Here is a 23,171-nt window from a genome sequence, read left to right as displayed (position 1 = left end):
ATATATATTTGAAAAATGACAGTATTATCAATACTATTATTTGATAATTGATAATACTGTACATTATTTTATTAACAAAATGATTAATTTTAGTAAAATACAGAAAATAAAATTTAAATTGTATTCATATAACAATACTATTGTATGTAAAGTACAGAATGTAATGTACTTTACTGTACTGTATTGTATAGTTGTGTATCATTTTATTACAGTATAACATATTTTCTGATTAAATATGGAGTCAAATACAGTATTTATTAAGCTATTTGTTAATCAATTAGTGTATAATTATAATAATAATAATAATAATAATATATAGATTATAATATGAAGTATATATTAAATTATATTGAAATTATTAAACATTATGTGATAATCAACTGATTAAATGACATATCAATAGCACTGATGTATTGAATTACAGTTATTACTAATACTAGCAGTGATTGACTAACAGCTGAATGTAAGCGATAGTGACTGTCATTAATAAAACAATTAAATAGTAATTGAAATGAAATGTCAATTATAAGGCCAAACATGTGTTGATAATAATTAACATTTGAATTATCATTTGAATTATCATTTGATCAATTAATTGATGTCCACTTACGATGAAGGCATCCGATTGGTTATGGATTGCGTTGACAGTGATCCTCATGAGTACAACTTTCTCACCACAATTGCTTTTCTTGACTATGACTTGCATTATATTTATGATAATAGGGTTTATAAATATTATATAATTAAAAAACTTATTAATGATATTTATAATAATAAATATTAATTTGAATTTTTATTTGCCTTCAGATGTCTGACATATCTGTATTTAAAGAGCGCATCCGTTGAAAGCGATTACCAAATATTCAAATCTTGTCATTCAATTGAAATGATTGATTCAAACAATGAGTGGACAAACTTTTTGAATCAATTAAATAAAGACTTAGTTGTGGCCACTTTGCCAAAGTCAGACATCTTTACCGGTCATCAACTAATTGATGATCAACTAAACGATGTGTTGCGGTTGACATTTCGTGATTACATAAATTCATGGTATGCTTATATATCACCAAATCAACAGTTCACTTGTCATCTCTATAGTATCGCTCAAATGGCTATCAAATCAGTTACACAAAGGTATCATTCAATTAATTGCTAATAATTTTTTTTAATATACTGTAGTATTTTATAAACTATTTAATATACAGTATATGATATTTATATATTATACAGATTACAGTCAATGGATATCGTCTCATATATGACCACTAAATTAGTCGACGATTTTGCATCTCATTTAAGACTTTATCGTTTATCACAAAACAAACTTAAAGAGCTTAAAGTCAATGGTATTTTTAGTGACTTTTGTTAAGACAATTTATTTTACAACTGATATTTTATTACAATTAGATCCAAACGCCAATTTGCTATCGATATTCTTTGATTTTGAAGTATCGATGGAAAAAAATATTTGTCGAGATCTAGTCAGTGAAGACGTTGACAGTTGTACTGAATATTTGTCTCAAATCTGTGATATTCTTCAGTATTTATTACTACCAATTGATAGCTTTAAGAATCGCACCTTTCGTTTGTTATTTAGAGTAAGTAAACTTTAATACAACTATTAGACTGATTATCAATTGAATAATATTTTTAGGGTTTAGTTGTAAAGTCTGTTTTATATCCATTGCTTGAGATGTTATCGGATCCAGACTTTATAAATCAGACTATTGTTTGGCTCTATAAATCATATGCTGTTTCAAGCGATACATTTATAAGTGTATTGCGTTTGACCGATAAAATCGATGAGTTGGATGCTGTCCGACAAATGGTTAATCACGAAATAGCTTTTCTAAGATCTAAGGTTTGGCTTAAAATAAATAAATTGTTTGAAAAAATTATTTATTTGTCTCAATCTAGGATATGGGTGGTGACGACGATTTTGAAATTAAACAACAATTAAATAGTTTGCTATTTGTGAAGGATTTAATTGAATGTCGACTCAAATCTATAAATGAGGGAAGTTTTGATTCAGACTCTACTGATTTGCCGACAGTAAGTGATAATTAGCCTATATTTAAGAGCAAATTATTAATATATAAAATATATTTCTTGTAATTATAGCAAATAGATTGGAGTCAAACAAAGCTATATTCATTACCCTTCGAAGTGGTCCTCAAGAATAATATTGGTCTCTCATATTTCATAGAATTCATGTCCAGTATCGGAGCTCAGGGATACATATACTTCTATCTTAATGTCGAAGGTTTCAAAGTATCTGCTGAACAACAAATATCAGAGGCAGAGCTAATACGACTCGGAAAATCCAATTCACATAATAGTATTGATTTGGATAGTCTTAAAGAGGCTGCTATTAATATATATGATACTTATTTATCTGAAAAGGCATCGCATAAACTTAAAATTGATGAAACAATTTGTAAAACAATTCATTCAAGAATAATGACAGAAAAGTTATCAGAGAATTGGTTTGATTCCTCTCTCCATAAGGTCTATGATATTATGATGAATAATGATAACTATTTTTCTGCTTTTAAAAAAAGTAATCATTACATCAAACTATTAGCAGAATTGGATCTATTAAAAGAAGTAAATAATAAACAAGATGAAGAATATGATCGTTCGACTAAATCAGATGATAATGATAGCAATTCATTAAATCTCGATGATTGTGATAGTCTAAACTCATTAGAAGACATTGCATTTACATCTGATAATATATCGATAACTAGTGAAGGATCGGCTAAATCTAACTCTACTTCTGGATATAATACTACAAATACGACAACAAATGAAGAAATGGAAATCACTGCTGAAATCATTAAGACGGGTGTCGTTCGCGAGTTTGGTAACGCATACGCGGCTTATGTAATAAATGTAACCAAAAGGTCAAACCGAGCGACTGATGAAAAATGGGTTGTTCTCAGACGTTATTCAGACTTTTATGCATTTCATAAGCATCTTAGTGACAAATTTCCAAATCTAAAAGGCTTAGCACTTCCAGGAAAAAGAACTTTTAATAACATGAATAAAGAATTTGTTGAACAGCGAAGACATCTTTTGAATACTTATTTAAATCAATTACTTAAGACATCTACTATACGATCAGATCTTAGAGAAAGTGTAATCAACTTTTTTAAACCCGGAAATTACGAAAAAGAAAAATTTCAATTTTCAAAAACAGTACAAAACTCTATTTTCAATCCTTTAAAGACATCCGTTATAAATGTTGGTAATGCTGTTAAAAGCAGTTCCGGTAATTTTTTGGATGGATTGCAAAAGTTAGGTCGATTGAGTTCAATCACATCTATCAATACATCACAAACATCACAGATATCAAGAAGTGGTAGCTTTAAATTGAATCTACAAAATGAATCGCAAAATACTAATCAAAGACTTGAATCTATGACACCCATTGAAAATTCAAAAGTGTCCGCAAATCTTGATATTGAAAGTGAAGATAATATTCCTCTAAGAATTATGTTGTTATTAATGGATGAAGTGTTTGATTTAAAACATAAAAATTTATGGCTTAGGAGAAGAATTGTTACATTTTTAAGACAAATCATTCATATGACATATGGAGATGCAATCAATAAGAAAATTATTGATTACGTCGAAGACTCAATTAGTCCTTCATCTGTTGCTGAATATATCAAAGCATTTAAGTAATTGTTTTAATAGAGTACTTAAGTATTTATATAAAAATAATTGATATTAATAGAGATTATCTATATCTAGGAACTCATTTTGGCCAACCGGTCATTTAGCTCAACCCATTCCTGCCCGAAGTCAAGCCACAAAAATGCGGACTCGAGTTGCGGCCAAAATGCTTTTGTTGACCAGTGTTTCGGATGACTTGAAACGTATAATTGGTAGCGAAACGAGTCGTAAGGGAATGATGTGTGTCTTCGAGATGTTTCAACACGAAAACCTTAACCGAAGGCTTGTATTAGTACTATTCGAAGGTATTCTTCAACAACTCTTTCCAGACAATCATTTCGAACAAGTCTTTCAAAAACTACATTCAAAGTCAAATCGAATTCCCGAATCGGAAAAGTTGACCAGCAATTGGCCGCCATATCTCTACAAGTTCTTAGGTATAGACAAATCTTCTGTAAAGTCGCCGTCAAAGTCACCTCTTTATAGACGTAAAAAGACATAACATTTAATTGATTAATCATTTAATATTGAGTACTACTGTATAACAACATGACCTATGACCTACAGTGCATTGTATATTGTTTGTCAAATATTTATATACTTTATTTAACACTAAATACTGCTTATTTAATGTGTTAATATACATAATATTATGTTAAAATAATACTAAATTAATATTTATCGACTAAATGTTTATGTGTTGTGTTTCACAATTTTAATAGATTTTATAATTTATAAATTAATGTTATACTATAATATGTTTATTATGTTTTTATTTTATTGTAATAATAGTTTATTTTTGGGATCATAAATATTTTATAAAAAATAAATGTTGATATTTTTGTTAACTAATAAAATTAGTTAATTTTTTACCGTCTTATAAATACAATTGTATTTAACGTGTAATCAGTACTCGTATACTAGAAATGTGTGACAACTGGTTATTTCTAAACCCATTTTTATAATAATTTATAAATTATAATTTGTTGATATAATTTAATTATTTAAATGACAAAAATTCATATTTTATAACTTAATTGATAAGCTTTTGTTTATCCAATCAAACTGACGGATATTAAACTGTATTTTAAGTGATTGATAAATAGTATTAATAAGTTTCTTGAACTTATTGAATTTGGTAATAAAAATTTATTTTTAAATATTTTAATAAAATTTTAAGCAAAATATTTCAGTTTTGGTACTATTTATTATATTAATTAATTTTTATATTAATATAATAAACAGTGAATGGAAAGAAAATAAATTATTTTCTATATTTTTCCGAAAAATTAGAGGGATTTTAATAGAGAACTTCCTTTYCTCGGAAAGTTTTCCGAACTCTAATTATCAGTAATTTAATCATCAAATGTTATTTAAATCTAAATTATCATTTACTGCATAAATACAATTTAATATTTAATTATAAATAGTTTTAATACATTGTCGTCACTCATCATTCAGACCTCGTTAGCCATAATAATAATTTTATTTACCAATGATATACACATAACAAGTTGTATTCATAACTTTAAACATAAAAATTGATAATAAAAACAATGTAATGGAGAATGTATTTCCAATTAAACAGTTATTTTAAAGGTTATTTAAAATCTTTATTTAAAATTGTTGTTAATATTGTTAAGTAACTAAAGCTAACTAAAATTATAAATACATTACAACTATTTTTCTGATTATAACATTTTTAATCATCTTAAATAATAGCAATTTTAATTATAAATTCATATCTTTAGGTAATTATAAGAAATAAAAATATTTTATAGAGAAAATAATTTAAGTACAAATAGTTTAAAATATTAATAATTTATAAAATAAATATTTTTTAAAAATATAGTTTTTATATAATTGCAATATAGATGTTATGAGTAATAAATGGACTTATTTTTTTAAAAAAATCATTATTATTTCCGTAAGATTTTTGTAATTTCATATCTGATAAAACATGTTTACTGGTATATCAAATAATTTGTTAAATTTTCAAATAAATTATATTAAATTAATATCAATTTTAAGGCACAAATTATTTGATTTATTTGGAGATTCACTTGAGATTTATACACAAGAAGTCACAGCTTTACGGACCATATCTCTGGCGTATGGTATGTATGACAGGGAATACCTAATGAAAAGAACCGGCAATTAGTAAAACCATCTTTTGATGAAAACATTGTTTTAATTCATACCACGTGAACGCCAAGAATTGTAAAATACAAAATATAACAGAAAGGAGGGCTTTGTGCCACCAAAGAGCTGACATCAGTGTTAATATCATAAATACAAAGACTCCGAGTGTGGCCACTACTCGGGTCTCGTTAAACATCTTTTTGATTTGTTTGATTGGACCCATTAAAAACATTGTACTAAACAGACATTACATTTGTTTAGCATTTGTCAAAATACCACTTAATCCATGACATACCTGGCCATTGATGTGATGTTACCCAACGTATAAAACATGGCAAACAATATCAATCCTCTGGGAAGTGCTAACAAAGCAGTTCCCAAAATGGAAAAAACAAAGCCTAAAACAAAACAAATGGCAAATCCCTGAATACGTGTCGACCAACTCAGGGTTGTGGCGGAATTGATCTGAAGACACATACAATACATATGATAGTAATGAGACAATTGTTGGTAAATTCAAATCAAGACATACTGTCAGTGACATACCTGAGCGGCTAATCCCTGTTCTTCATCGTCACCGCTAATTACAGAGTCATCTCCACTCAAAGCGCGACGCAATTTGTCCATCACTTGTGTTGTACTTCTGGTCAATGATTGTCTTCAATGTCTTAAAACAACTCAATTGATGACAAAATTGATTACAATATTAATATTTAATAACAAATTAATCATTTCATATGATATGTCACTCAATATTGTAATGTTTAGTCTATTAGTCACTTAAGTGTACAATAGATAGCAGTTTTGAGATCTTAAAACTTAAACTTATTTATAAACAATTTATAAATAAGTTTAATATTAATATTAATCAATCATTGTATCCAATAATACATTAGAAATAGTTATTACTTTAAATAATTATTATATTATTGTGTATAATATAAATAATTAAGTATTATATGTTTTTTGGGTAAATATTTCAACAATTTTATTAAATTTGTCTAAAACACAGAATTATACATAAATTCATATTTATAAAAGATCTTGGTGCTTTTTTGAGAAATAAATTAAATAAATTACAATACACAAACAGGGTAGTTAGTACATGTATATTATAGCCCCTATGTAAATTGATTAGTTTTAGCATGGGTTAGTTAACACTAAATTGACCATGATCAGATGATCATCAATTGACGGAGATATCAAATTTTGATCTCTCAGTCATTTTTTTGCAAACTGACAGATATTATATGAATGTAACAAACAATTAGTTTTGAAATGTAATAGTTTTGCAATTATATGAAAATAAATGAACTTTTAAAAAAAATACATTTAGTATTATATATTAAATTAACATTCAATTGGTCTCAACATTGAYTGAATTTAAATAATACATAAAATTATTGTACTGTAAAATGATATGTATAAATACAAATGTATTACTGTATTACTACTGTATAATAATAATAATCTTTATTTCATATACTTGTCATAAATCAATTGAAAATTTTTTCTACATTTTATCCAATTTCTAGTTGTTTGGTAAAATTAATTAAAATCATATTACGATATTTTAATAATTATTGTTTAGATTTTATAATATAATACAAGAGTAATTATCAAGTTTTCAAGATTTTTACTTTTCTATTAAATTTTTAACATATTTTAAAATAGTTTTTTTTTATAAATATTAATAATTGAATTTTATAATAATAATTATTATATACACTTTGAATCTATACTATCTCAGACTCTTTGAGGCTTAATATCTCTAAAACTATAATTGAAAATCACATGAAATTTGCTTAAAACATGGGGTGGGGTGACGTGGGGTGGGGTTATAAAACGAGAAAGGGAATCTGATCTAACACTACTTGTAACAACTACTTTATTGGACAAATAATTCATTTTTAAATTTTTAATTATATAATTTTATTAAAATAATGTTATATTTGGCTTAATTTTAACGTAAATTAAACTATTTTACTGTTTTAGTAAATAATTAAATTTTAATATATTTTAAGAACAGAATCAGTTAAGAAATAAAACTTAATTAAATTATTATTTTTTTTAATTAAAAAAATTGGCTTTAAATTATAWGGGGAGTCATTTTTCCTAATTTTAAGCGATTTGGTCAAAAAGTGTGGGTAAAATATGGATCTTAGAGGTGAGTATTTTTGCCACACCCTTCCTAACACTCCTAACACTATCACTTTGCTTAACCCTGATATATATAATATGATTAAAATAATGTTTTAGTTCAAACATATGTTTATAGATAATTAGATACCCATGGTTAATTTATTATATTAAATATATTGATTGTCATTTATCTTAATAATTCTAAAGAACTCAAGTTTTGTCAATAAGTTCATAGTATGGGAAACATATTTTTATGTATAATGTTGTCAAAAGTGTATATATTATATGTTTACTTTAATTATATATATATTAGTTGTTTTTAATATTTAATATAATTAATATATACATTAAGTACTTTTGATTTAGGTGTATAAAACTGAAAACAATTTTTATTAATATTATCTATCATTTAAAAGTTATATCAATTTGAAATATATTTGTATCGAATTGTATTATTTTCTGTTACACAATAAAAAACTTTTTATATTAATATAAACTTTTAATTGTCTTTTAAATAATATATACCGTATGTAATAGTATGTAATATTTATTAAAATCAAAGATAACTTTTTCCAATGCACTTAAGTATTAATATTTAAGGTTTAAATTTATATTTTCTAAATAAATAACATATTTTTTATTTTGTTATAAAATTTTATTTCTATAATAAAATTTTATAAATTCTATAAATTCAAAATAAATACACTTGTTTTATAATAATAATAATTTTACAGAATTGATAAATATGAAAAATATAAACTTTGTTATAATTATTTTAATTGAATTTTATATACAATTGTGTCAATCATATGAAAAAAGAAATTTATTATTTAATGAATATAATAATAAAAGCAAATTTTTGGAAAATCTTGACGTTTGGAAAAATAATATCAGACAAGAATTTAAAGAAAATTTACTTAAACTTTCAAAAAATGTTATCAATAATATAGTTGAAAGAGGGGACAGTCGACTCAACACTAGTTGGTCAGCACTGTTAGTCTCCACTCAATTAGAATACATACAAATAGGAGATCGTTATCATTATCAGGGATTTCTAAATGAAAGAAGAAAAAAATTAATGGATTTGGTTTTGGCTGAAATGGTTACTCAAAGCGGCAAATATATCAAAGAGATTGCAAATGGAGTTTGGCTTCTACTGGAAGAAAGTTCGTGGATATGGCCGGCGCACCTATACCTACAAAAGGCTGGACTCGGACTACCTGATCCACAACAAATTGTTATAGACTTAGGAGCCGGTCAGACATCAGCATACATTGCTTGGACACAACTTTTGATAGGTTTGACTATAATTTTATAAATAAATTTAGACATTTAAAGTTGAATTATATTTTAATTTACATTTAAATATTAGGCCAAAAATTATCACAAATATCTCCAATAATCTCTAAGCGTATAGATTATGAACTAAATCGCCGAATAGTACGTCCATTTCTGGACGACCCACACATGCCATGGATGGGCTTTGATAGCTATCGCTTCGTTGATAGCAATGTTGGCAACAACTGGAATGTTTGGATTAATAGTAATATATTAATGACAGCTTTGTTATGTTTGCCTAATACATACCGGATCCAAGTTATTGATAGATTAGTAAATAGTTCAGATATTTTTGTTAATCGTTATCCTAATGATGGCAGTGACAATGAGGGACCCCATTATTGGGTGGCAGCGGGCGGTCGACTCATACAAATTATAAGCCTTTTGTCTTCTGCATCTAAAAACACAATCAACTGGTCATCTAATAAATTGCTGAAACAAACCGGTGATTACATTTGGAAAGTGCATATCAATGAAAACCATTTCTTTAATTATGGAGACTCTGGGGCTAATGAGATACCGGATTCCTCAGTTGTTTTTGAATACGGAAAGGTGTTTAATGACCAAACTATGAAAGAGTTTGCCTCATATTTAACTCAATTATCAGGAAAAGACAAAATCATTTTAGACCGTCTCTCAAGTGGTGAACTAAATCAAATTGGTATTCAAATGTCTGCAAATGTTTTATTGGAAAATATTCCTCCAAAAGCTCCTTTGCCATTAGAAAGTTGGTTTCCAGATCTCCAATTGGTTACATTGAGAACAACACAAGAATCAGCTAAAGGCATCTTTTTGGGTATAAAAGCGGGAATAAATGGTAAGATTTTTTTTAATTAAAAAAATAATGGATTACCGGTAAATTATAATTTACTGTAGACGACACTCAGCATAATCACAATGATGTGGGAAGTTTTATCTTGTATGTCGATGGACGACCCGCTTTGATTGATGTCGGTTCGGGTACCTATACTATTAAGACATTTAGTCCCGAGAGATACAGCATATGGAACTTCCAGTCTCAGTGGCACAACATTCCTACAATCAATGGCATACAACAGGGATGTGGACCTAAATTCATGGCTAACAGTGTTAAGTATAGTCATGAGGCAAATATTTCAATATTTGAAGCGGACATATCTGGTGCTTATCCTTATGAAGCACAGGTAGATAAGTGGAACAGAAAATGGACTTTTAATAGGACTACAAATGTTGTGAAACTCACCGAAACATATAAATTGACGCAATTTATTAAATTTTCAAAAATTCATTTTATAACACACTTATCGATAAATAAAATAACAAATGAGACCATTATATTAGGTGACAATAAAACAAAATTATACATTGATTTTAGCGAAAATCAAGTAAATGTTGAAATGGATTGTCATCTTAATGATGACCCAACTATTGAACAGGTTTGGGGAAAAACTATCAATAGATTGTCATTTGTTATCAAACAAAAAACACTTGAAAATCAAATTAACATAAATTTTAGATTATCTTAGATTTAATATTCATTTAACAATTATTAATCACTGTTTGAATAATATTAGAGTAACTCCTACTGTATAACTAAATAAAGTTAAAGTTATTGTAAAAATAATAAATTTCTTTTGTTAAATGTTTTTAACTTTGGTTATTCAATAATTGAATTTAATTGTTGCTTATAAATAAGACAAAATCACAAAATAGTTAATATATAAAAGTAATGATAACAATAATTAAGTAAAATGTGCAAAAATTTTAAAGTTAGATAAATACATTCATTAAATTATAATTTATTAATTAAATTCGGATTAGTAAAGTTAGCTTAAATAAAATTATAGAAATTGTAAGTAAATAATTAGCAAAAAACAAAATTATATTTTGAATTGATTTACTTAAAAATAATATTTAAGTATGTGTTTGATATTTATATTTTTATTCAGTTGTTTAGTCAAAACTCTAATATGTTTCAACTATTTATAAGTATAAAAATATTTCCAATAATAAAATGTATGGAAAATAATTTATAAAAATTATAAACTTATGAATCCATAAGTTCTAACAAATCATTTTCATTTGAATTTTTATCGTTATTTTCATCGATATTTAAATCATTTATAATATTCTCTAAATTTGTGTTTATTTTATGATTGTTTTCAGTTATATTGAGTTCATTAATATTTGAGACATTTTCTTGATTTTCTAAAATTGAGTCTTCAGTTCCCAAATGAATGTAAAATTCGAGTTCTGTTTCATTAGGTTTTTGTCGTCCAATAAGTTTTGCTAATAAATCCAATTCATGTTTTGCCGATTCATTTGTTTCATTCAAATGATTGCTCTGTTGTTCATCACTTTGCGATTCATTTTTAAAGCGATTATAAGATAATTCTTTTAAAGAATATTCTTTAGAATATCTATAAAAATATAATTTGATTTGATTTTTAAATTATAATCATTTATGCATATAATGTATTATTACTACAACTTACATATTTAAGCCCAATATAGTCCTCTCATTTGAGACAATGTACTGACCGGACGACACAAAATTGTCAATTTGTTTGATTGCATCGTTTTGATCAAAGTATTTGATAGTTCCGGGCAATTGACAATCACAAGACACGACACCAACCGGTTTGATGACAAATTTGCCGTCATTTTCTTGTATACCATCTCTAAGGAAAATAGAAACTCTGGTTTGTATGTCCTGAAGAAATGTCAGAATAGTTTGGCGAATGTGTTGTAATTTCTTGCAATTCATGTCACTATAAGTTGTTATAAACTTGTCTTTTGAGCTCTCAATTAGTTTCAATGTATTCTCATATCGACTCATTTGACATATACTCTCAAAATGATTTAACGTTATGTGTATTAAATCAATGGGAGAATTACAGAATACCACTTGATATTTGGTCACCATTACCATCAAATCAAATAGCTTTRCAAACAATTTTGTCAGATATATAGTATAAAATACAATACTTTATTATATTATTTATTATTTTTAAGTATTAATCATTTTAAATAATAGCTTTATAATAAAGCAATAATTTAAATAAAGTTATGGTTATAATGTGAAAATTGTAATTACAAAAGAGTTTATAAATAATAATTGATTACAATTTCACATAAATGTGATATATATATAGTATATACAGTATATATTGATAAAATTGAGATCAAATTCAAGTGATAATAGGACATACCTTATTCATACTCTGCTCATTGAGTTTCATAATGGAAGAGTGGGCCAACTTTTCAAACATTTGTCTCAATGCATATATTGTCGACAACTTCTGCTTTTTGAATACTTCTTCAATTAAATTGGGAYTAAATATTGCCATTAAAATATCGTTTATTACTATAAAATTTAATAATCACAAAATCATGATTAGTTACAAATAATTATTGAAATAAATTGTCATAAAATTAAATAAACATTAGAAACCTTTATCAGCCTTTGATATATCAATACTCTGAGCAGTCAAACGTTGTTCAACAATATAAATCATTTCTCCCGAAAGATTAAAGTAAAGCACTGGAAACGCTTCCCAAGACATGATCTCTTAAATTATCACAATTTGATATTTTAATATCAATTTATATTAATATCTATGTTTTGTTGCCAACTATTTGGTTGTTATAGCAATGTTTTCACAAAAAAAATTAATTTAATATTCAATTGTATATTTTATTGATTTATTGATTCATTTAATGTGTCAATTTTATTTACTTTTAATTATTACAAAAACATATTTTTATAATAACTTATACACGTAATATATTAATTATATATATTTAAATAAATGTTAATTATTTTCTAATGTAAATTCAATAAATTAATTATTTAAAGTTTCAAAGAGAATTAATTTGACAATAACTATTATTAAACTATTATATATTCAAGTTTTATATTTTATACTTTAATTGTTATAAAATCTTTAAGTTTTAATTATTTTATGATATATACCGTACTTATTGATTAAATTTAAATTAATAGTAAAAATGTAATTATAATTAACAAGGAATTTGTTGATAAAATAATCGAAAGCCCTTTTGACTGTAGAGTGGAGCTCCGGGTTGGGTATTGGGGTTTAATAATGGATTGGGATCCGAGTGCACAAATAAAACAAATGGTTTCATATATGCTATAAAATAAATAAAAAATATAATATATTTTCATATTTAATATAAATATATTTAGAAATTAAAAACAAGACTTACAAATGACATCTTCATTGATAGTACTTCCCTGTGAATTGATTTCAGGAGTCAAACGTTGTCCACAAAATCGATTGACTAAAAATGTTTTGCCATTTCGAGAACTGCCGGGAATTGTAATATAATCGCCTCTGTCTTCATCAATGTTAACAAATATACAACTGTTTGTTTCAGTGAAACCCGTTCCCACATTTTCGCCACCAAAATCCATGGTATCAGCTGACCAGCGGATACCACACATTTTAGGCTGTTTGGCTATAGTTATGCCGTAATGCATATTATTGTAATAGTTGGGTGACGGCAATTGACTCGATGATTGTAAACCACCGATACCAACGTTAGGGTATATAGGTTGGAAAAATTGACCCGGAGGCAGAATGGGTGATGCTTTGGTTATGCCTCTATAGTTGAAACTTTCTATAGTTCCGGAAGGGGTTGTATAATATTGTAGACTACCGGGTGGTGCTGTTAAGTCAATATTAAAAACATTTTATTTGCTTTATAAACAATAGTTATTAAATTGATGACTACCTCTAAAGGGTGATTGACACGGGATTTGTTGGATACGAATACTCCATTTCCTGTTATATTGTTGTTCATTAGCCGTATTAATCACAAGCAATAACGGATCGTTTATATTATTGGAATCGACATCTAAATACACTAATCAATAAAATTAAAGTTATTTTTAACCTATAATTTTGAGTATAAAATAATAAATATAAAAATAATACTGTGTTGTCCCGTCAATTCTCCGCACACGCCGTCTACAGGTAGTCCCGATTGATTGAAAGTGGAGGCACCGGACACTATAAATGAGTCGGTCGTGCCGTTACCACACGAACCCATTACAGGAGGCGCCAAACTAAACTCTTCAAAATCAAGTCTAACTTGACATACGGGCCATTTGATAAATGGGGAATTCCGTTGTAATGTAAATATACAATAAGGAGGGTCCAGGCGCTCGGTATGCAGGGCTGGATATTGCGGTGATACAAAGTATGTCTCATTTGCTGTAATCACTGACCTACAGGTTCCCTGATCTATGGATTCAATTAAATTTGATTTAAATAAAATACATAAAAATAAACTATAAATACTTACAAATGCAACATGATAATACAAAATTACATGTATTGGCAACGTATCCGCCGGAACTTTTAATCAAAATTATATTAGATTACAATACATTGAATAGAGCTTATCATTACCTAAGACAGGCTGCTTTTGGCATACATAAGCCGGTCCTACTGTCAGCAGTGGCCACGCACTCACTTCTCACAGGATATAATGCCGGAGTTAATAATGAATTGATGACTAGTTTTTATTTTTAAATTTAATTTATTAAAATCATTTAATAAATTGTATATAAATCTTGAGAAACTTACTGCTTTGAGGTTCATATCCGGGTCGAAAAAGTTGAGCACCGGTAGATTCAATAATAATTAAACCAATTAATAAATTTGATAATAATGTTGAGATATGCATTTTTATGGATATTATCATTAGAACTATCGCTAATAAATTGAGTCCTTTAATGTCAAGTTATATAAAGTTATCTCTAAAAATATAGTTATTTGTAGTCAACAGGAATTCACAAAACAATGTCAAGTTTTCGGTAAATATTTACTTAACATTAGTTTGTTTTTGTGAATTCAAAAATAGATTTCCTAAATTCAAGTTTTTTGGTAATGAATTGGTATTAAAATATTGTATATTGTATACTGTATATAATGATTTATTTATTAGACAGTAATTTATATATAAATATAAATAATTTTATAATTTATTAATATGATTATTTTAAATTATGTAAAAATTAATTAGTAATATATATATTTATTTTCATAAATCATAATTAATTTTAGTTAACTTTAATTGAYAAATCATTTTTATGAATAAAATATTGATTTATAAAAATCAGTATATAATTTAAATATTAATTGATTTGAGTAAAGAGATGGTATGACTGAATTGTTGGTCATTTCTATTTTTGAGAACTTCTGCCGCTTCTGAAAACATGCGAATAGAAGTCAAACATTTGGCCGCACCCTCAGTGTCGCCGCACTTCAAACGATAAGTCGCCCATTCATTCATTATATATCTAACAACTTCTTCACTTTCTAATCTGGTTTTGGCGACAATAAGTGATTCTCGGAATAAGTGATTGGATATCAATAAATCAATAGCTCCTCTGACATTGTTTTGTGATAACAACAAAATGGCTGACATTTCAATTCTATACATTGAATAAACGTTTGGATCATATTCTGGACGAAGTAATTCTTGTGCTAAAAGATTTGATAATTCTTTCCAATGATTTCTGGAAACAAGTGATGAAAGCGATACTAAATATGGATTCGTTTGATTTTGTTGAATGGACTCTTCAATTGTCAATTTTATATCATATAATAGACTTACAATATCTTTTTGTTCTTTGTTTTCTTGTTTTATATGATAAGATATTTCATTACTAATAAATTGTTTGATATCATCGCAGTCTCCATACAATAATATCCTCGATTTCTGATCAGAAGAAATTTGTTTACCATTAAGTTTGTTAAAAAGACTTTCTATATCTTCAAGATTTTGACATTTTGTGGAACAGTTCTCTATTGTATTACTCATAGGAAATAATGAACTTTTCTTTACTTCTTTGTTTATCTTCTTTTTCTTATTTTTTTGTTTATTTCTTTTACAATCATTAAAATTTTTATATCCATCCGCTGAAAGATTACCTTCATTTAAAACAACTCTATTTATTAATTCTTTGAGTACATCTTCAACACAATTATCATCGTTTTGTTCGCTCTTTTCAATGYGAGGCCGATTGTTGAGTTCATTTGTACCATTAGTACCATTGTATTCAATTTGTTTGGAAGGACGCCATACATGCAAATAGTTATCTTCACCGCCACTGAAGACTAGATTGCTGTCAAATGGACTCCAATGAACGCAATATAATAGTCCCTTATGAGCGGTAAACTTAGTTAACAAACTTTGTGATAACACGTCCCAAATGTAAGTTTTCATATCATATGAGACGGAAACCAATTTATTTGAATCATACGGACACCAATCCATTGAAGACACTCGTTCACAATGTCCTCTTAAGATGCAATTGGGTTTTGAAACTGTGACAACAGATTTTATATCTGACTCTTCAATAATTTGGTTACCAATTAAATAGTTGTTGAGTGAAAAGCAGTGAATATTATTGTCATATGAACTGACGGCCAACCAATTGGATGTTTCTTCATCTTTATTTGAATTCCATCGAAGACAAAGAATGGATCTTTTAAATGAATTGATTTTTACTTTAAGAAGTAATTTCTTATTAACATTTTCAAACACATCAACGGTTCCGTTATCATTGCCAACACATAAGTGCTTAAAGTTTGCTTTCCATCTTAAATCAGTCCTTTTTATATCATCATTAATATAATGTGTAAACGGATACACTTTATTACTAGTGATATAATGCAAATACAATCTTCCGCTTTGATGGACACTATATAGTGTTGATTCTTCATTATCTTCAAAAGATGGTCCCCATAATAATGCATATACTTTTGTATTGTCAAATGATGTCCGTTTGGTACTATATTTGGGTGCCTTTTGTGATGAATTCAAATCAATTACAACAATATCTCCGAGCGATGAGCCGTAAGCCAAACGATTTTCATATATAGGATGCCAAACAATAGCCAATGTTTTTATATCTTTAGTTCTGTTAACTAATTGATATCTGCGTTGATTCACAACATTTAATTGTTCATCAAATCTAATAATCTGATAACACTCGCCAATAGCAATGGCCACTCTATAGGGAGCTATTGGTGAAAATGAAATGTCATGCACTCCATGACTAAATGTATTGAATAAGTTAACGGATTTTCTTTCAATGAGATCCCAAATAACTATATTGTGATCCAATGATGTGGTTATTGCAGTCATTGTTCTCGAGTCTACAGATATGCTAAATATGACTGAATTATGACAATAAGTTTTACTTCTGCTAAAATTTAAAGGTTTAAAAACACGTATTTTGCTGTCGGGAGGTTTGGTCGGTATTTCAATATAGAGGACGTCTCCATTTCCCGAACCAATCAATATTTCAAATTTTGTTGAACTCTTGTTTCCTTCATTTGCTTTCATAGGAATAACAGCTAAAGAAAACCAATTCTTTTGCTTTAATTTGTTTGCATCTAATTTAAGGTCTGCAATGTTGTGTCTGTTGTAAACGTCCCACACTTTGACGAATCCGTCCCGTGAGGCTGAACTCAAAATGCCCTCTTCGTAGTGACCTTTAGACCAACTGAACGCTAGAGAACATATGTCATCGTTATGACCGCTAAGAACATGTTCAGTGTTTTGGGACATATTTTCAAGAGTTATGATAATTATATCTCCGTTCATATATCTGATAAAAAATTTTAGTGTTAGTCAATGTAATACATTTTCGCATCAAATATAAGACATACCCGATGGCCAACTTTTGTTGACCACAATGAGAGGCGACAATACAAGAAATGGCAATCTTGTTCTCATAATTTTCTCCTATTTTTAACTTATTAACAGTTTTTGTGTTAAGATTCCAACAAATAACCAAAGAATGTATTGAGTAATAGACAATAGAGTTGTCATTAAAGACACACCAATCTGCAGACAACACCTTCTTCGATGGTAATGAAAAATCATTGATTGTCTCTTTTTGGTAAATAACTTGTCGTGTATTACATTCAAGAACAGCTGCCTCACCATCATTGGAACCAATGAAAAGAAAGGGTTCGTGTGATCTTTTGTTGAATTTATTACAAGAAATGATAGATTTATTGTTGTTGAAGACATTTAAACTATCGTAACATTTAAGAGCTTTGGTCTCAGTTATAGACATCAAACAAACCATAGATCGGGCGCCATATGAACACAACACCTGTTGACCATCACGTGATGACCAGATATCGAGACACGACGGAAGAAACCAATTACAAAAGGGTCCCAAAGAGTACTCGACATTCATTATCATTTAGTCTTCAATTAAACCATTCATTCAATTGATTGAAAAAACGTTTTGTATTTGTGTTATGAAATGCCAAACACGTGGTTGTGTTGTCTTTACAAAACATTTAACATTAAGACCTTTTCTAACATCAACTCTATTAGAATCTGTAACTTAAAGGACTAATTATACGATTGCAATATATTAGCGGTGAATAACATTGTGTTTATACAGAGATTTGCTTTTAATTTAAGATAATTTAAAGAATATGTTAATTCATTGTTTAGTTTGGAGTATAAATAGATTAGATTAAAGACATGGATGACTTGGATGACWTGGATGACAGTCATAATAGTGACAATACAAGTCATAAGAGTGGCTCTAAGGCTACTAATAATAATAATAACAATGAGTGGACTCTTGTATTTCAAGGCGCAGAGTCTCGTCTTTGGGTTGGAGTTTATAACGGAAGAAATGTAGTGAAGAAGGAGAGGTTTGTTAAGAATTACAGAATTAAAGAATTGGACTCAAAGATAACCAAAGAAAGAATTAGAGCTGAAGTTAAAGCTCTTAAAAAAATTAAAGAAAAGTCACAAGAATTGGGTTTATTGGTCCCAACCGTTGAATTTGTCGACGAAAATAACATAATACTGACCCGAATCGAGAACTCAGTCAATGTTTCCAAATATCTATCTGAAGAACATAGCGATGAAATGATAGATAAATTGATGGCAAATATGGGACAAACAATATCGTGGATACATAATTGTGGTGTAATTCACGGCGATTTAACCACTTCTAACTTTATGATCACAAAAGACAATCAGTTGATTCCTATAGACTTTGGTTTGTCGTCATTCTCTACAACAGCTGAGGACAGAGCCGTTGATCTCTATGTTTTGGAAAGAGTTATTCAAAATTCTTATCCAAACATTAATTTTGTGAAACTTCTGGACGAATACGATAAGAGTATCGTTAAAGCAAAAGCAAAAGACGATGTCTTAAAAAGACTGGAAGCGGTTCGAGTCAGAGGAAGGAAAAAACTTTGTATCGGTTAAACTTCAAGTCTCATCTCTAAATTGTTTTAATAAATTTGTAAATAAAATAAATATAATTTATTATTATTTAATAATTACAGTTACGGTAATTAGTTTTGTGATAACATTCGTTTAAATAAATCTCTTTTGTGCGAATGTGAGTGACCTGTTGTTGCCGTCGGTGCTGTACTTTCCTGCATAATAGAGCTGTAAATATTAAAGGCCACAAACAGACAACATAAAAGAATAGGTCCAATAAGTGCCCCTTCAAAACCCAAGTAGAAAACTCCACCCGCAATGGCCAGACCTGTTAGGTATGGATGTCCTGCACTGAAATATCATAAAAGTTATGAACTAATCAATCAAATAACAAAAACTAATTGACTTACCTTTTAATCTCACTATATATGGTTGAGTCGACAAAGAATGAGGGCGTATAGGCAACTATTAACAATAAAACAGCTTTTGTTGTCTCATTTTGAACAAAGAATAGATCCAAAAAAGCAGGAAAAGAGGCCCAAAAGGCACTGAGGAATGGTATGGCACCGAATGTGGCCGCCATTACTGTCATTATTTGAAATAAWGTTAAAAATAATGTTTCAGTATTTTTTAATCTAAATTACCTGAAGGTATATAAACAATATTTGCATCAAATAATCTGTGTGTCAGCCAAGTGTAAAGTCCATAAAATGCGGACATTTTAAGAGATGCGGTAAAAACTCCATTTATAGCTTCTTCAACCGCACGACCCAACTTGTTGTTGGAACTAACACTCACTTCTTGTGAAGTCACTTCTGAAGGAAATATACGATTTACCAGTTCTACCGGTTTATAGTACTCTCCACTTGCAGACAATAAATAGAAGAGAGCAGTCGTGAAGATTATCTGTTTTATAAGTAAATGTTATTTCTATAAATAAATTTTATTAATTACAAGTAAAATAAACTCACAAAACTTAAGACTAAATTCATGAGACCTAATCCGCCGCCTAATAATGTGGAGAAAACGGCGGCCAAAGCTGTAAATAATAATGAGATATTGCCTTTTAGGAGAAGCCATACGGATTCAAATATTGAGATCAATGTATCGATATTTTCTTTGACTATATTGAAGACAAGATTTAAATTCAATGTCTTGAATGCGTTGTATAGCTTATCAAATTCATACGGGCCCTTCTTAGGCACCGAATTGGTCTCATTTGTGTTACGGATAAGCCATAAATGGTAAGCCCTGTCCCATATCTAAATAAGTATTACCGTCACATATAAATAATTTACATTATCGGTAATTAAAATTTAAAAATATAAATATAATAAATTTTAAGATATATTTTGGGTTTAAAACTCTTACTTCAAGTATTTGTTTTTCAACGGCTTTACTTTGTGTGACATTAGAGTCGACGTCTAATGTATTTCTTATGGAATTTTTAATATATTGTCGCCCGTATTCATAACCATTTTTGACCATCTGATCCAACATGCCGTCCACTCCTTTTATACTTTCGGGTAACAATTGGGTGGCTTCTGGGTAATAGCTAATTGTTTTATTAAATATATTTCCCATCAAATTAACTAATTGCAAGCTTTCTCCATAAATCTTTTATAAAAAAATACAGTAAAAATTGTATGCATTGCAAATAAATAATACGTTAGTTAGATATTAAGTAATTTATTATTAAWTTATTTTTGARAATATATTATTGAATTAATTTATATTTAATAATACCTGAATTGATATGAATATTCCGATAAATAAAATTGAGATAACAGTCAGACATATAACTGATAAACTGGTYAAACTGTTCAACGATGCCTCTATCAGATCCATTATCTTTTTAAAAATGTTATTTTAATGAATATAATAAATATATTGAATTACGGTATAAATTAAATTGATTACCAGTTTATCACCAATTTTGAAGTAATTCCAAAGTCTTTGTATAAATGGTGTGAAAATAACTTCACTTTTTTTCTCAATATATCTAATGAGTCGATCTTTTTCTTCAAATAAAAGACTTGATAAATAAGATGAGAATATAATCAATGATTTAAATACAATGGGAATCAAAACCAAATAAATGATACTTCGATGAGACCAAAGTTGGACAAAAACAACAGCCCATAAAACAGTACATAAATAAGTATTGCTTTGGTTTTTAGTATAAGATTTATTTGAGACATTACTACTCCTCCGACTAATAGATTCATTGCTAACTTCAGACCAGTTCTGTGGACTCGTGGCAACAGATTTATACATTTTTATCTCATCATTGCTAACATTTTCGCCACTTTTATCTTCTATTTCTTCATTTGGTTCTTCAGTATCCTTATAACGAATAAAATTATTGAATGACACGATCATAGAATTAAATATATTCTTGAGTTTAATCGACATATCAACTAAACCATCTGTTTGATCGTTAGAACCAGAAATAGATTGACCAGTAATTAAAGTCTTTAAAAGACCGATAATTATAATTGAAATAAATAATAAAAATAAAATTTGTCCGGAAGTACCAAATAGTGATATCACATGAATTAACACTATTAGCCAAACAAGTGATGACAACATTGAGAAAATAATTTTTGTTGAATCAAACAAACCAAATGATAAAATAGTAAAATAAACTATTATTAATGTTATTATGTAAACTGTATTATTAGTGTTAGTTAAACAAAATAATAATAAAGTGATTAAATTGATGGCATTGATGGCCAACTTATAACTCATATCATAAAACATATCAAAAATTAATGAATTGATAGATAAGTGATGAAAACATATGAATATAGCAATGGATAAGAATATTCTCCAATATTTAACAATAAAACCAATTATCACATCGAGTCCACTGTTGATAATAATCAATGGTAGACATAGTGTACCCAATGTTATGGGTTTGCCATCACTTTTCAGATCTGTTATCCACTTTTGCGAACATAGTTGTAGTTGTCGTTTAAACGGATGAAGAGCTGATCCGCAAAGTATTGCCCATACAAGAGGTCTAAGAAATGGCTGAAGAATCCAATAGCAGTTATAGATGACAATCACCACAAACATCAAGAATATCAATGCAATGGAGTTATAAAAGCCATCCTTCAGTCCCTTCTCGTGATTTGTAATGAATGTATGAAACACTTCGGGTGTGGACAGAGAGGACACCAAAGGTGATCGATATAATGGTCGCTCAGATGAACTCATCTGTATTATCAATTGATTTAACTTCTTTGACAGTCAACTGTTGCTACCATTTGAGTATACTTTTCAAAATTAAAACAATAATACAATCATTTAGTTATAACTTAATGTTTAAATAATTTAAAAGTTTGTAAAAAACAAATCAAATATCAGATCATTGAGTCATATGTTGTGTGAAAACACTTTTATGTCAACCAATGGTTTATTCATTCAAATACATCACATGTTTAGTGATTACATATCATTAGAAATCAGTAGAGTTTTTAACATTAATTACTCTGACTATCGATCAAAATGATCACATATTTTATCAATCAATTAAATATTATATTAATAACTCAATTAAATTAAATTTAAAATAAAATTAAAAGTTTAATAACAAATTCAACTAAAAAGTCGTGATTTATGTGAGATATTGAGTGTAA

General features: G+C 28.0%; 8 protein-coding genes across 9 annotated transcripts; 3 read left to right on the top strand and 5 right to left on the bottom strand.

Moving 5' to 3' along the window:
* The first annotated feature begins 402 nt into the window (after positions 1-402).
* Positions 403-4,337, top strand: LOC128963781 (sorting nexin-13-like). Of its 2 annotated transcripts, none has more exons than XM_054310312.1 (8): positions 403-660; positions 808-1,134; positions 1,231-1,346; positions 1,408-1,598; positions 1,655-1,861; positions 1,918-2,052; positions 2,122-3,686; positions 3,760-4,337. In XM_054310312.1, exons 1-8 carry the CDS (start codon positions 599-601, stop codon positions 4,181-4,183), a joined length of 3,027 nt encoding a protein of 1,008 aa, XP_054166287.1. In that variant the 5' UTR covers positions 403-598; the 3' UTR covers positions 4,184-4,337. The 2 variants fall into 2 exon arrangements, with proteins under 2 accessions (XP_054166287.1, XP_054166286.1); XM_054310311.1 differs by having other exon boundaries at positions 403-724.
* A 1,238-nt stretch (positions 4,338-5,575) lies between these two features.
* LOC128963795 (vesicle transport protein SFT2A-like) lies at positions 5,576-6,588 on the bottom strand. The gene is made up of 4 exons (XM_054310326.1): positions 6,370-6,588; positions 6,119-6,288; positions 5,883-6,059; positions 5,576-5,818 (listed from the first exon to the last, which is right to left on the bottom strand). The coding sequence occupies exons 1-4, from the start codon at positions 6,448-6,450 to the stop codon at positions 5,752-5,754; spliced, it is 495 nt and encodes a 164-aa protein (XP_054166301.1). The 5' UTR covers positions 6,451-6,588; the 3' UTR covers positions 5,576-5,751.
* Positions 6,589-7,977: 1,389 nt separating this feature from the next.
* LOC128963613 (uncharacterized) lies at positions 7,978-10,883 on the top strand. Its single transcript, XM_054310126.1, has 5 exons — positions 7,978-7,990; positions 8,916-9,263; positions 9,338-10,120; positions 10,180-10,718; positions 10,857-10,883. The coding sequence occupies exons 1-5, from the start codon at positions 7,978-7,980 to the stop codon at positions 10,881-10,883; spliced, it is 1,710 nt and encodes a 569-aa protein (XP_054166101.1).
* Positions 10,884-10,939: 56 nt separating this feature from the next.
* LOC128963612 (protein OSCP1-like) lies at positions 10,940-12,848 on the bottom strand. Its single transcript, XM_054310125.1, has 5 exons — positions 12,737-12,848; positions 12,495-12,649; positions 11,824-12,226; positions 11,477-11,676; positions 10,940-10,966 (listed from the first exon to the last, which is right to left on the bottom strand). The coding sequence occupies exons 1-5, from the start codon at positions 12,846-12,848 to the stop codon at positions 10,940-10,942; spliced, it is 897 nt and encodes a 298-aa protein (XP_054166100.1).
* A 52-nt stretch (positions 12,849-12,900) lies between these two features.
* On the bottom strand, positions 12,901-14,997 carry LOC128963611 (uncharacterized). Its single transcript, XM_054310124.1, has 8 exons — positions 14,898-14,997; positions 14,721-14,826; positions 14,614-14,666; positions 14,244-14,552; positions 14,041-14,172; positions 13,513-13,974; positions 13,311-13,436; positions 12,901-12,917 (listed from the first exon to the last, which is right to left on the bottom strand). The coding sequence occupies exons 1-8, from the start codon at positions 14,995-14,997 to the stop codon at positions 12,901-12,903; spliced, it is 1,305 nt and encodes a 434-aa protein (XP_054166099.1).
* A 444-nt stretch (positions 14,998-15,441) lies between these two features.
* LOC128963609 (gem-associated protein 5-like) lies at positions 15,442-18,647 on the bottom strand. The gene is made up of 2 exons (XM_054310122.1): positions 17,994-18,647; positions 15,442-17,932 (listed from the first exon to the last, which is right to left on the bottom strand). The coding sequence occupies exons 1-2, from the start codon at positions 18,536-18,538 to the stop codon at positions 15,442-15,444; spliced, it is 3,036 nt and encodes a 1,011-aa protein (XP_054166097.1). The 5' UTR covers positions 18,539-18,647.
* A 61-nt stretch (positions 18,648-18,708) lies between these two features.
* Positions 18,709-19,616, top strand: LOC128963793 (EKC/KEOPS complex subunit bud32-like). Its single transcript, XM_054310324.1, has one exon. The coding sequence runs from the start codon at positions 18,829-18,831 to the stop codon at positions 19,567-19,569; it is 741 nt and encodes a 246-aa protein (XP_054166299.1). The 5' UTR covers positions 18,709-18,828; the 3' UTR covers positions 19,570-19,616.
* A 42-nt stretch (positions 19,617-19,658) lies between these two features.
* On the bottom strand, positions 19,659-22,808 carry LOC128963608 (transmembrane protein 245-like). The gene is made up of 8 exons (XM_054310121.1): positions 22,380-22,808; positions 21,448-22,091; positions 21,274-21,378; positions 20,899-21,144; positions 20,499-20,789; positions 20,172-20,433; positions 19,938-20,112; positions 19,659-19,878 (listed from the first exon to the last, which is right to left on the bottom strand). The coding sequence occupies exons 1-8, from the start codon at positions 22,747-22,749 to the stop codon at positions 19,659-19,661; spliced, it is 2,313 nt and encodes a 770-aa protein (XP_054166096.1). The 5' UTR covers positions 22,750-22,808.
* Between the last annotated feature and the right edge of the window lie 363 nt (positions 22,809-23,171).

This window comes from Oppia nitens, unplaced genomic scaffold (genome assembly GCF_028296485.1).
Source record: "Oppia nitens isolate AA-2021 unplaced genomic scaffold, nextdenovo-longstitch-racon4-pilon3 scaffold7_pilon_pilon_pilon, whole genome shotgun sequence".
In the NCBI taxonomy this organism is placed as follows: Eukaryota; Metazoa; Arthropoda; class Arachnida; order Sarcoptiformes; family Oppiidae; genus Oppia; species Oppia nitens.
The sequence above is the reverse complement of the archived record's forward strand: the minus strand, read 5'-3'. Positions and strand labels throughout refer to the sequence as shown.